The sequence below is a fragment of the Argiope bruennichi genome, chromosome 9 (assembly GCF_947563725.1).
Source record: "Argiope bruennichi chromosome 9, qqArgBrue1.1, whole genome shotgun sequence".
Taxonomy (NCBI): Eukaryota; Metazoa; Arthropoda; class Arachnida; order Araneae; family Araneidae; genus Argiope; species Argiope bruennichi.
The window spans coordinates 30,721,109-30,733,347 of record NC_079159.1 but is presented as its reverse complement, the minus strand read 5'-3'; the positions used below and the strand labels follow the sequence as shown (position 1 = coordinate 30,733,347).

The 12,239-nt window shown below is 27.9% G+C and overlaps 1 protein-coding gene across 1 annotated transcript; it reads left to right on the top strand.

Moving 5' to 3' along the window:
• The first annotated feature begins 6,917 nt into the window (after positions 1-6,917).
• LOC129985212 (ADP-ribosylation factor-like protein 8B-A) lies at positions 6,918-8,736 on the top strand. Its single transcript, XM_056095155.1, has one exon. The coding sequence runs from the start codon at positions 7,083-7,085 to the stop codon at positions 7,641-7,643; it is 561 nt and encodes a 186-aa protein (XP_055951130.1). The 5' UTR covers positions 6,918-7,082; the 3' UTR covers positions 7,644-8,736.
• Positions 8,737-12,239: the final 3,503 nt, after the last annotated feature.

The window sequence follows — 12,239 nt, the reverse complement described above, 5'->3', positions numbered from 1 at the left end:
CAAGGAAATAGTCGGAAGATGGGAAACAGGGGAAAATATTCATTGCAATATATTAACATATGTTAATATTATAGTTACTGGACCAATGCAAATGGGTAACAATGAATCAAATTTGACTCAAATGTCTAGTACAAAAGATGCATTGAGCTCGACAGGACATGATAATGCAAGAATTTTGTTTTTTGGAGCACCTTTACAAATTGAACTTCAAATAGCTATATATAACTGTATGTAATATATTAAGTAATAAAATCAATATCTAAAGCAATAGTTTGTTATCAATTTTCATTTATAACATGCAATAACACATAATTTAACCTGTGTCTTAGAAATACCCCTATTCCACTAGCCGTTCAAAACTAAAACTTGGGTTTAAATTCTTATTTTCTGCCTTCATTTCCCTTACAGTTTCCTTATCCACTAGCTCCTGGCTTTCTGTGGAATGATTTGATGTCTTCCACTAAGAATAATTTGTGATTCAAATGTCTTTTCTTTAAATGTTACAATTTGAACAAATTATATAATTATTCAGTTCAGTAAGGATCTCCTGAAAATACAGCTCAGTCCGCTATTATAAATTCATCTTCTATATAAATACCATGATTATAATAATCATTTGCATGCAGTTAATATTGTACATTTCATACTGGCAATATTTAGAGTTAGATCTAATAGTTCCTAGAGAAAAATAATTTAATTGAGCTAAACTGATATTTAAAAAATAATTTTAATGCAACTTTTTTTTTTGTTTAATAAAAGTAAATTGAAAAGTTTGGAAAATTATAATCACAAATAGATGTAAATAATTAACTTTTACAAAATATAATTAATGATTAAAATAAATCTTAATTTATACTGACGTCCAAAAGTGAAATATATTTTTTTAAATATGAGTAGAATTTGTTCGAAATAACTTGTAGAGAGTCATTTGTTGAAGCTGAAGATTAGTGTTCATGCAAAACATTTCAATCGATGTTTTCATGTACAAAACACCTGCACACATTGAAATGCATGTAAACCTGTTTACTTGGCATAAGCAGTTCAGATTCATTTCGTATAAATTATGTGTGAAGGAACATTCTTAACGGTTAAATGAAGCGAATGATGCTACAAAGACAAAACTGGACATCTTTGCAGAAGGCAGAATCGTTGGAATACTCGAAACCGCACGACCAGAAACGAAGTGTCCCAAATTTTGAATTTGCCTTAATGTATGATTTTAAGACTATAACAAAGGTTTTAAAGTGTGGAAAATGTTAATTGACGACCATCACTTGATCAGCTAAAGTTTACAACTGGTCGCTTAGACCTATGTCTAGCAATAACTGCGACGTCAGATATAGCTCCATGTACCGGATGGTAAAACAATACCATAAGCAACATGACCCTCTGATTTCGAAAGAATTTGGTAGCATTATATTTATTCTTGAAAATTAAAACAAAAGAAGTATACAGATAGCTATGGTAGAGAAAAAGCTGTTAGAAAACATAACGTGATACGAATTCACCATAAGTTTAAGCTGGTTCATTTAAATTTTTTAATAAGTGGACTGTAATCTTATTTAAAATCAAACGACTATTCGAAAGCCAACTTTTTATTTCATCGAGGTTCACCGACCAAGCAACGATTCAGTACAAACTGTTTTGAAAGCTGATCCCATGTCAACAGGGTTACAATAAATTTTATCGCTGAACCCAAGTCAGCACATGGTTGCAACATTCTTTAACAAAAAGCGCCAACGAAGCGGTAACATAAAGAGAAGATGAAGATTTTTCGGGTCCTGAAAAGGGATTAAAAAAAGTACATTGGGGTATATCGCAGGGTGGAAAGGGAGAGTCGGTAGATTTAATTGTAATATTTTCAAGATCCGTATCGTGAAGATACATTTTGACCCTCGCACTGAAAGGAAGGATGTGAGAGTGACGGGTATCATACAGTCTGCGAAGACTAAGCAGCAAGGTCGTTTGGCATATATGGTGTTTTGGCATAGAGTCTAGTACGGAAATAATATAACGTAGATAATTTCTGATGCCTTAAACAAAGATGGGAGTTGATGACAGAAAACGTATAAGCTATGTACGTTTGTTCTTGAGCAGTACGAATAGTTCTTGAGCAGATTTTCAGAGCACGGTGGTGGATGGTATCCAGTCCGCCACAAAACAGATGAGCTGTCTGAACTATACACCCGGAATCGATTCGTGGGGAAATAACTGCTTGTTAAATATGGAGTAGGGAGGTTCGATCGGCACCCATGATATTTTCGAGAAAATTCTTAAGTAACCTTTTGTAAGAAACAATGTATAGTATGAATACATACATTTTTAATTAAAATGTTAACATAAAACGTATTATTAGTTCTTTCAAAAGTGATTTAAACTTATATAATTGTTTGTTGTTAAGTGAGCACATAGAAATGGAAAGGTATGCCTTAGATGAAAGAATCAAAAATGCCATTTTCTAATTTCTGGTGAGGGGAGGGAGCCTTTGTGAAGCAAATTTGTTTTCATTTTATTTCGAATATTTTATTTTTTAGGTGGAATGCATTCGAGAGTCGACTGTATATTATTTTTCAAACAGCCAAATTCAAAATTAAATGAATACTTTAAAAATGTTAAAATAATATTTTGATATTTCTATTCAGAGTATGTGTTTAATCAAAACATATTTTTTTCAGAAACATTATTGTGAGCATCTTCTTTCAACATTCATAAGAATATTTTTTGATATATTAAAAATGAAACTATCAATAAAGATCTTAAAATCTTGATTATGGAAGATTTTATTACACAACAACAACAAAAAACCTCATCGTTCATCGATTTTTAAGACATAATAATAGAAAATACTCAACTATCCAAGAATTTCTATACCAACTAGTCTATCCTTTAAGGTATTTCAAAACTTGACATTCATAACGATTCCATTTTTTTAAGCCATTGGACACTGACGACTTCACCAAACCTTCTTCACTTCTGTAAAACGGTGTTTACATTAAGCCAATATTGTCAAACTAGTAAGATCCTGCATGCACAAAAAAAATTACACAACTAACTTTTTTTTTTTTTTTTTTTTGTCAATTACACTATTTAATTTATACTTTGTATATGAGAAAATAAAAAGTGAAGCAATGCCATAAACCTTTAATATACAAGGTAATATTATGTTTCAAAGTGATGCAGCAATATTAAATCAAAGTTCATAATTTTGTTTGTGCAAAAAGATTACAAAAAACGGTTTTTTGGAGAAAAAAAAAGTAAGCTTATCATATTTTTCCTCTTAAAGAAGTATTGAAAATTCAAATTGTTTGTATAGACCGAAAATACAAAGTGTTAAATATTAACAAATAAATAATGATATTCTCATGATGGCCATCTGTACTAATAGTTAAAAGGAATGTGCATGTTCTGGGTATGCCATTTCATCTAGAGCTAGCTCATTAGGCGACGATACAAATGGGAAGGTAAAAATGTACATCTCGAAAGTTTAAAACATTTTCATAAATTAAAAAGAAATTAACAAAGTTTTGCTATTACTTTCGATAACACCCCGAAATATTATCACATAAATTAATTTCATACTATTTTAAAATTTTATAAAAATTTATCATTTTAATAATGTAATTTAATTGTTATAATACAATTAAATTGTTGATTGGATTTTTTTCTGAATTTTCTTTTCTTTTTTTTTTCCCCTCGACAATTTAATAAAAAAATCACAATCTTCAACAACACATTTTTTTTTGTAGCTATGAAATTCAAACAGTTTTGATCGCTTCATCTAATATTTTAATTTTCTTTCATTACTGATAAGATTGCGGTGTTTTCATGAAAAAATCAAAAGATGAAATTACGTTAATGAAAAAGACAACGAACAATTTTAAATTGATTTCTGTCTGGATATTTACGCTTATAATGGCCCTATAATGTCACGTATTCGATTCGTTAAGAAGATTCATCTGCATAATAAACAAAACAGCTGTAAAGCAATTAAAATAATACGGTTTTAATGTTTGCCACAATTCGATGATAAAAAATCATTTATTAAGGGAAAAATGAACATCAAATGCATAAAAAGATTCAATTGAAATTAACCGATGAATTAACTGGTCACCAAAGGAGGCTTTTGCATCAAAATGCTAAATGCGCTATACATACTGGAAAAAATGACATGGTCAAGCGAAAAATCTTGATTGTTTCCACAGCTACGGTTCTGAGTTGTACACAACACGATACAGGAAAGTGCATTTTTAATTATCCTATCAAAATAATTACAGCTAAACAGTTTTAAGTCCAACTTCAAATTTAAAGCGCTTATTGTTTTATATCTTTTCTATGTATTTTAATCTTCAAACAGTAATAATCAAATAGCTTGCATTAACAAATCATTTGCAAACAATTAATATTGATGGAAAAAGATAAGACCTTTAATTTTAAAGAATATGGGTTTTTTCTCGGAAAATAGCTAGAAAATTAAGAAGATCTGTGGTGAAAGTTTTAAGCAAATTTGTAGTGAATAAGTTTTTAAAAAATCGTTTGGTAGCGATATAAAATCGAAAAGTATAGAAAAAGTGTCCATCTGCGTTTATTCCTTTTCAAGTGATAGCCATTGTTAGTCGAGTCCAACAATCTATCTTTAAAAATTTTGACAATCTTTCATGCACTAACCAAACTGTGCGCAGTTCTCTATCAAATAAAATTAAACGCCAACCACCTGTAGCTAAAATGTCTGAAGTTCACAAAGAAACATGATTTGGGTATAAGTGGCACAGAGTTGATTTTTCTAATGATAAGGAATTTAATCTTAATGGACCAGACGGTTTAAGATATTATTGACATGACATGCTTTGAAAACCATCTAGTGTGTTGAACAACAGTACAATGAGAGATCTGTGATTTGGGTGGTTTTGCTGCTAATGGGAGGAAACTAATTGTTTATTTGAATGCAAAAATTAATTCAGAAGACTACTAAGATATTTTGGATAAAATTTATGATCGGTGGCACCCCTGGTAACATCTAGAGAGTGCATATTCTAGTGTAATAATGCATCCATACATAATTCAAGTTCTACAAATAATAATGGTATTCTTGGTTTCAAACTAATAATGTCCGATTTCTTGAGTGGCTATCAAGAAGTCCTAACTTAAATATAACTGAAAATTTATGAGACACTTTGACGCTTAAATTACAATTAATCATACTCTAACAAAGATTATTTTAAAGTGGCCATTGAAAATAAATGGAAAAATAACTCAAAAAACACTTTGAAAAACTTTCCAACTCTATCATCTGAAAAAGGATTAAAGTGATTGATAAGAAGGGGTACTTTTTGTTTATTAGCAATTTTCTAAATAAAATATCGTATGATCTGAAAATTTTCCCATCCTTTTTACATGTATAAAAGAAAAAAAATTCATATAAAAATAATTTTAACTCTTTCACTACTAACCCAGCACAACCAGGAGTTCAAATTCCATCTTGGTAGGCCGATCTTTGGTTAAAACTAAATGTGTATGATGTAAAACGAAGTATCACCAAGGACTTCCACGCTTTACATTTTACACCAGTCGATTGAAACAGAAATTGACTCACCAGGCCTGTTCAGTCCCCCAGTAGTGAAAGGGTTAATTATAGTACCACTTTTTTTTTGATATAGATAAAATTGTTTTTTCTTGTTCTGTGTTTAAATTCGCATAAATTTGGAACATGGAGTTTTAAAGTTATTACAGATTTTCGCTTGGTCTTATCTTTTTCCCGTGCATTATCGCAATTATGTTCTCTGACAAGGATGCTGAATATTTATTCAAAGGAACGCATATTATACATATAATGACTCGAAAATCTGAGAAGAATTACGTTTGTCTGTGTTCACGATATTTCAAAATGCTTAAAAGTAGGTGGATGAAATACTTTAGGTGGCCTTTACAGAAAATTAATAAATTTCTATCAAATTTTGGAAGAAATCCTTTCACAAGAATTCTGATTGTTCGAATACAAATGAATCTTATAACTATTACAAAATATAAAGGGTTAGAAAGGGTTCCATTTCATACAAAGATTTATTATCTAAAATGTAAGTCTATATTAAATTTTGAACTAAAACTTACAAAGTATTGACTTGTCTATGCTTTGTAAGTTAGTTTGTATATTCAAATGTATATAAATTGAATAATTCAGAAATGTAACGACTTGGATAAATTAAATTTCATTTGTGATCCTGTTCCTAAAATTATAATTCTAGGTAAAATGTGGATTTTCATAGATCGACAAAAGGCCATTCAAAATACATATCCGTATTTCTTTTCTATAATATAAAATACATTCATATGTAGGAGGGCTCATGATGCTCACAATCTTATTCAAGATCCATAATTTTTATACTAAGGTAAGAGAATATCATCTTTAATAGGGAGCACAAGGAAAGTTTTGGAAGATCACACGTTCTGTCTCTGGTTCTTTTTATGGAATCCAGTTCATTGGTCTCGATAGTATGTGTTCCGCATTCACAACAATTGTTGAATTATATCTTGAAGCAAACATTATGAGAATCGAATCTTCCCCTTTGAATGATTCTTAAAAATGTATCGATGATGATGAAACCATTTTAATTACGAAATCATTTAAATTTAGAAGATGTTTAGCGAAAGAAAAATGCTATAGTATGACATTAAATAAAACTCTTTAAATGAATCAAACAGTTTGATATTTGAACCATCATTGATAGTGATTATTTGTACATTTCTTTTTGTCTCCAAATAAATAAAATATAAAGCAGTAATAATTTCTGGGAAGATTATTTTAATCATAAAAAAAAACCGCCACGTCTTCAGATTTGAAGCCAAAAATAGCAACCAAGTGATAAATTCAGCGTTGCCATTTTTCTTTTCGAACTCCCACTTCCTTATCGTCATATCGATACTGCGCACAGAATCCGTCATTTACTTGTTGCTATTTGTTTAGCAAATGCTTGCTGCGCTGAGTAAGCTGTGTGAATTGGAAGCGTCATTGTCATTGAAATTTTAAGACATATTTTTAACTTTGTGGTCTGTTTATCGTGCCTTATAGCTAGGCATTAGTAGCGAAAATGTTGGCTTTAATTAATAGATTTTTGGACTGGATCAAAAGCTTATTCTGGAAAGAAGAAATGGAATTGACTTTAGTTGGTCTTCAATATTCTGGTAAGACAACTTTCCTCAATGTGATATCGTCTGGCCAGTTTTGTGAAGATATGATTCCAACTGTTGGTTTCAACCTAAAAAAAGTGACAAGAGGGAATGTTACTATTAAAGTTTGGGATCTTGGTGGTCAACCTAGGTTTAGAAGCATGTGGGAGCGTTACTGCCGTGGTGTGAATGCCATTGTCTACATGGTGGATGCCGCTGATCACGATAAAATTGAAGCTTCTCGAAATGAATTGCACAGTTTATTAGATAAACCCCAGCTGGTTGGTATTCCCGTGCTTGTTCTTGGAAATAAGCGTGATTTACCGAATGCTTTGGATGAAAAAGAATTAATTGAGCAGATGAATCTGTCGGCCATTCAGGACAGAGAAATATGTTGTTACTCAATATCTTGCAAAGAGAAAGACAATATCGATATAACATTGCAGTGGCTTATTTCGCATTCCAAGTCCAGCAGCCACTAACTTTTTGTATTAAAAGAACATTTCTTTTTTTATTTTATAAAAATAATATACGACAGAGGGAAGCAGATAAAATGAACTTTGTATAAAGACAAGTATTTTAGTTCAGTTTACTATTCATCCTAAAAAGTTTAATGTTATTACTATTATTCTGTAGCAAAGAAATATCTACCATTTTTTTTTTTTTTTCCGTTTGTAGTTTTGTAAAATTTCTGAATTTCAATTTTAATACCTAAAAACTTTAAAAATAATATTCAGAAAGTGATAGTGAAGAATTTTATAGTTTAATTGCCAAGAAATTACTTATGCTGTTTTTTAAGAACTATAAAAGTGTTAAATCATGTAATAACAACTTGTTCATCATGCTTTATATCCATTTGTGATATCTGTGGAAGTTATGCTATGCTGAGTTGAAATCTTGCTGTTTGTAAGTCTGTGTTTATGTGTTTAAATAGTGAATGATTTATCTTGATCAATTGTCATCGTTATATTTAAATGGAAATGTCATTTTTATTATTGTAACAGTTGAACTTGTAACAAGCATTTATAATATTTTTTGCTGTTGTTACATTTCGTAAAAATACTAAATATTTTTTCATTTTTTGTTTATTAAGTGACATTTTATATACTAGTCAATATAATATTTTATTTGCTCAGTAATTTGATTTTAATTGCTCCATTATTATATCTATCAAGTCTTTATATTACATAATTTTTAGAGTATAATGTTTTTCTTAATGTGAAACTGAACATTTAATGAAATCTTTTCTAATTGTGAAAGCTAAATCTGAAAACTTTAAAATTCTATTTAGAACTTACACAGTGAAAGAAATGACATGATACCTTTTAAGTAAATCTTATAAATGATATTTCATCTTTGTATAAACTGCAAATGCTTACTATATCAGTTGGAGGAAAAAAAAATTAGTTATCTTTCCTGTAGTTAAGTGTTTTATTTCGTGCATTAATTTGTATCCTTGTAATGTCATTCCAATTTGTTCTGTTAACTCTGTATATATTTTGTGTGGTTTCTTTTAACATGTTATAAAATAGGCAATGTGCTTAATTTATTTATCAAGCATGATTAAAGAGTTCTGAAATACATATAATTTGTCATTCATTCTTTGTTATTATACCTTCGAATTCTTAGCTGCTTCAAATTTAACAATGTCAGAGCACCTTTTATATATATATAATATATATATTTGCTTGTGATTCACGTTTCTTTAGAAAGAAAAGAACTTTTTAAGTACATAAGCTGTTACTGTCAAATATATTTTAGTTCCAACAAAGTTGGAATAAATGTTACCAAATGTAGGATAATTAATAACTAAAGAGAAATCCGACTTAAAATTTAAAAATATTTTATTTTAAGCATGTTTTCTCATTTTTCTTGTAATTTCTGGGTGGAGTAGAAATATTCTTATAAAAGAATTTATAACTTTTTTACTTGTGGACATGATTATTAATTTTAACAATCTCTGAATTACAAAACACTTATTATAATTCTTCATCTAATGTAAAAATTAAGAATATTAATTAGCATATATCTTATACCCAATAGATTTTTAGAGTTTTTGCTTCATATTTTTTTACATACTCCAGTTATATTACAACAGACTTAATTCAAATTTAAGCGAATTTAAATTTTATGACTGTAAGAAAATTTAACTTTTTCTTTCTGGCAGCAACATCAAAGTATTGAATATTATCGACTTCCTCATGTTAAATATTCAGTATTCTATGAGAAAAACAGGTTTCTAGCATGTTAAAAGTTGAAAATTATAGAGAAGGATGGAAGTTATTGAAGAAATTGCGGTAAGAATTATTGAATTATATTTCAGAATTATCGCTTTTATTGTATTGTATTTATGCGTAACGGCATTTCTATCTCATTATCCTGTATTTGTGAGAGAATCTGCTTATTTCTACCTGTTATAAAAAAGACATGCTTTAATGAATAATAAGTATAATTTTAATTGAAATGATTTTTAAACTTTTGTTTGACTTAAATTTAACATTAAAATATGATTTGTGAATTGCTAAATAAATCCGAAAATAGAGTTGAATTAGCTTGAAAATTTGGAAATCATAATTATGTGAATATCCAACTAAAATGGTTTATGCAACGAGATATAATTTCTATCAGCTTTAAGGACTTCAAATAGATAATGTTACAAAATGAATTTAAATGATAGATGTTAGAAAATGGTTACAGAATTAGGTAAATTATAAAATAAGATATCTAATTTTATTGCTTTATACATTTCTATAAATGGCTACTTTTCAGTTTCTACAACAGTATTTAATTACATTGACTGCAAGGACAAAGAATTTGCATTTGATTTCATTCCATAGTGCCCTATTAGTTATTAACAGCTGAATCTTAAATGATTTTTTTATGTTCATTCATAAGGCTAATGTAGACTGAATGATTTATATTTTACCAGTTTCATGTTAATTTAGATCAAGCTTTCTTTGACTTATTTTTCACTTATTTTCATGTAGTATTGTATAAAAATTAACTAAATTTGTTAATTTTATAGACTTTTTGTTGCATACAAAGTTGTTACAATTAAATCTTCAATCTTAATTTTTTAATACCAATTTTCTTGATATTTCTGCTGCACATCAGAGTATGAATGTATTTGCAATGAAATCAATTTATCTTTACTAAAGAAAAATTAACTCAATTTGATTAATTTTGATTCATTTGGGGTTACTGTTATATAATTTCATATGAATTGCTTGGGTTGTGTTCTGTAGGTTTGAGTTAATAATTTTAAACTCTTTGTTGTGTTGTGTAAAAACAGATGTTTAATTTGAAAAAAAACTTTTTATATTCTAAATGCTTCTGAAAAAAAGTTTACCAGAATATGCTTCTAATATTGAAATATTTGACATCAAGTTCTATGGAAATATTTACTTCTATAAATTTAAATTATCACTTTTACTGAACATTGTGAGCTAAAAGTTTGATTTTGGACAATTATGAAAGATTTGTATTATATCGCAATTCATTCGCATTTATTCACAAATTTAATGAACTAAGTTTATTCATGTTAAAAAAAATAATTTAGTTATATATAAATTGAAATTATTTTCTTTTATTTTAAGGATAGCTAAATTTTATTTTTTCTTTTACGTAGTTTTATAAGTAATGAATTTCATTGAGATCCATGTAATGTATTTTTTTAAAACTATTTTTAATTATATTGGACTTTTTGATTTTTTTTGTATTAATAAATTTTTTAAAAGTGAAATAGAACTGTTCTTAGTTTAAAAAAAAATGAAATATTTTATACAATTTAAAATATACTTAAAAGCTTTCTCGCAGCAGTTTAATCATTTTCAGTGGTTCTGATTGATGAATATTTCATACAAAAGATTTCTGATATAGATAAAATTTTTATAGATAACATTCCATTTGATTAGATATTATATGTTTCAGTCAGTATTATTTTTATGTAAAGCTTTGATTTGTTTTAAGTTAATTTTTTTTATAATTAATTACTCATTTCCTTTTTTAAATTTCCTATTAATTTTTCTCCATCTTTTGATTTTTACTTTTCATTTTTGCATAACAATAACTTATTCATTGATTATTTTAACCTCTCCAACATTATAGTATTAATTTTTGTAATATTTTTTCATTGAAATAATTATAAGATTGTTGAATTTAGAATTTACTTAGGGGAAAAAAATCTGAACTCCTTTTTCAAATAAATAATTAGAATTAATAAGTTTTTAGCTTTTAATATATACAGTTTCAATTTAAGTTGACCAAATATATTAGATTATGGATTCTTTTTTTATGGTACATGTATCTCTTATTTAACGTCATATTATTTTTGGTGATACTGATTTAATAAGTGTAAAAGAATACCCATCTCAGCATTTTATTTTACTCTTTATTATTCAGATTCATGCAGATATTTTTTCTTCTCTTTTGACATCCATCTTAAATTGACATCTATTTAATAACTATAACATTAATTTTAGATCCATTTTTATCTTTATTTCTAATAATTTTTCAAAATCCAATTTCATATATCACTATGAAACTGGATTTTCTTTCATATTATTAATCAAAGATAAAAAGGTACTCGGTTGCAGCGTAAAGCTTACTTGAGAGGTAAGCTTTAAGCTGCAATGTTGAGTTAGTGAAGTTAACCCCGGCATATTGAAAATAATTCAATGAAGTAGGCTTGCACATCTTATTAATATCTACTGTTATGTATTATTACCTACTATTTACTACAATATTTAATATGCTTATATTTTATTTTAATATAAAATTTTCGGTCATGAATATAATTGAATAATATACATTTGACATATTTTATTCTTTAATTATCTCTGTATTTGGCATATATTAATTTTTAATAGTACACATATTTATGATTTTTATTCATGTGGTGTAGAATCTTAAAAGTTTGGTAATTCCTGCATTAGATTATAATGATCAAATATGTTGTATTTTGCTAAATTGGTGAAATGAGAATTGAAGGTTATCCGTTTATAAATAATAAGTTGACAGCGATGTGGGTGATATTCTCTATGCTTACTTAATTTTTGGGCAATCCATTTTAAGTCATG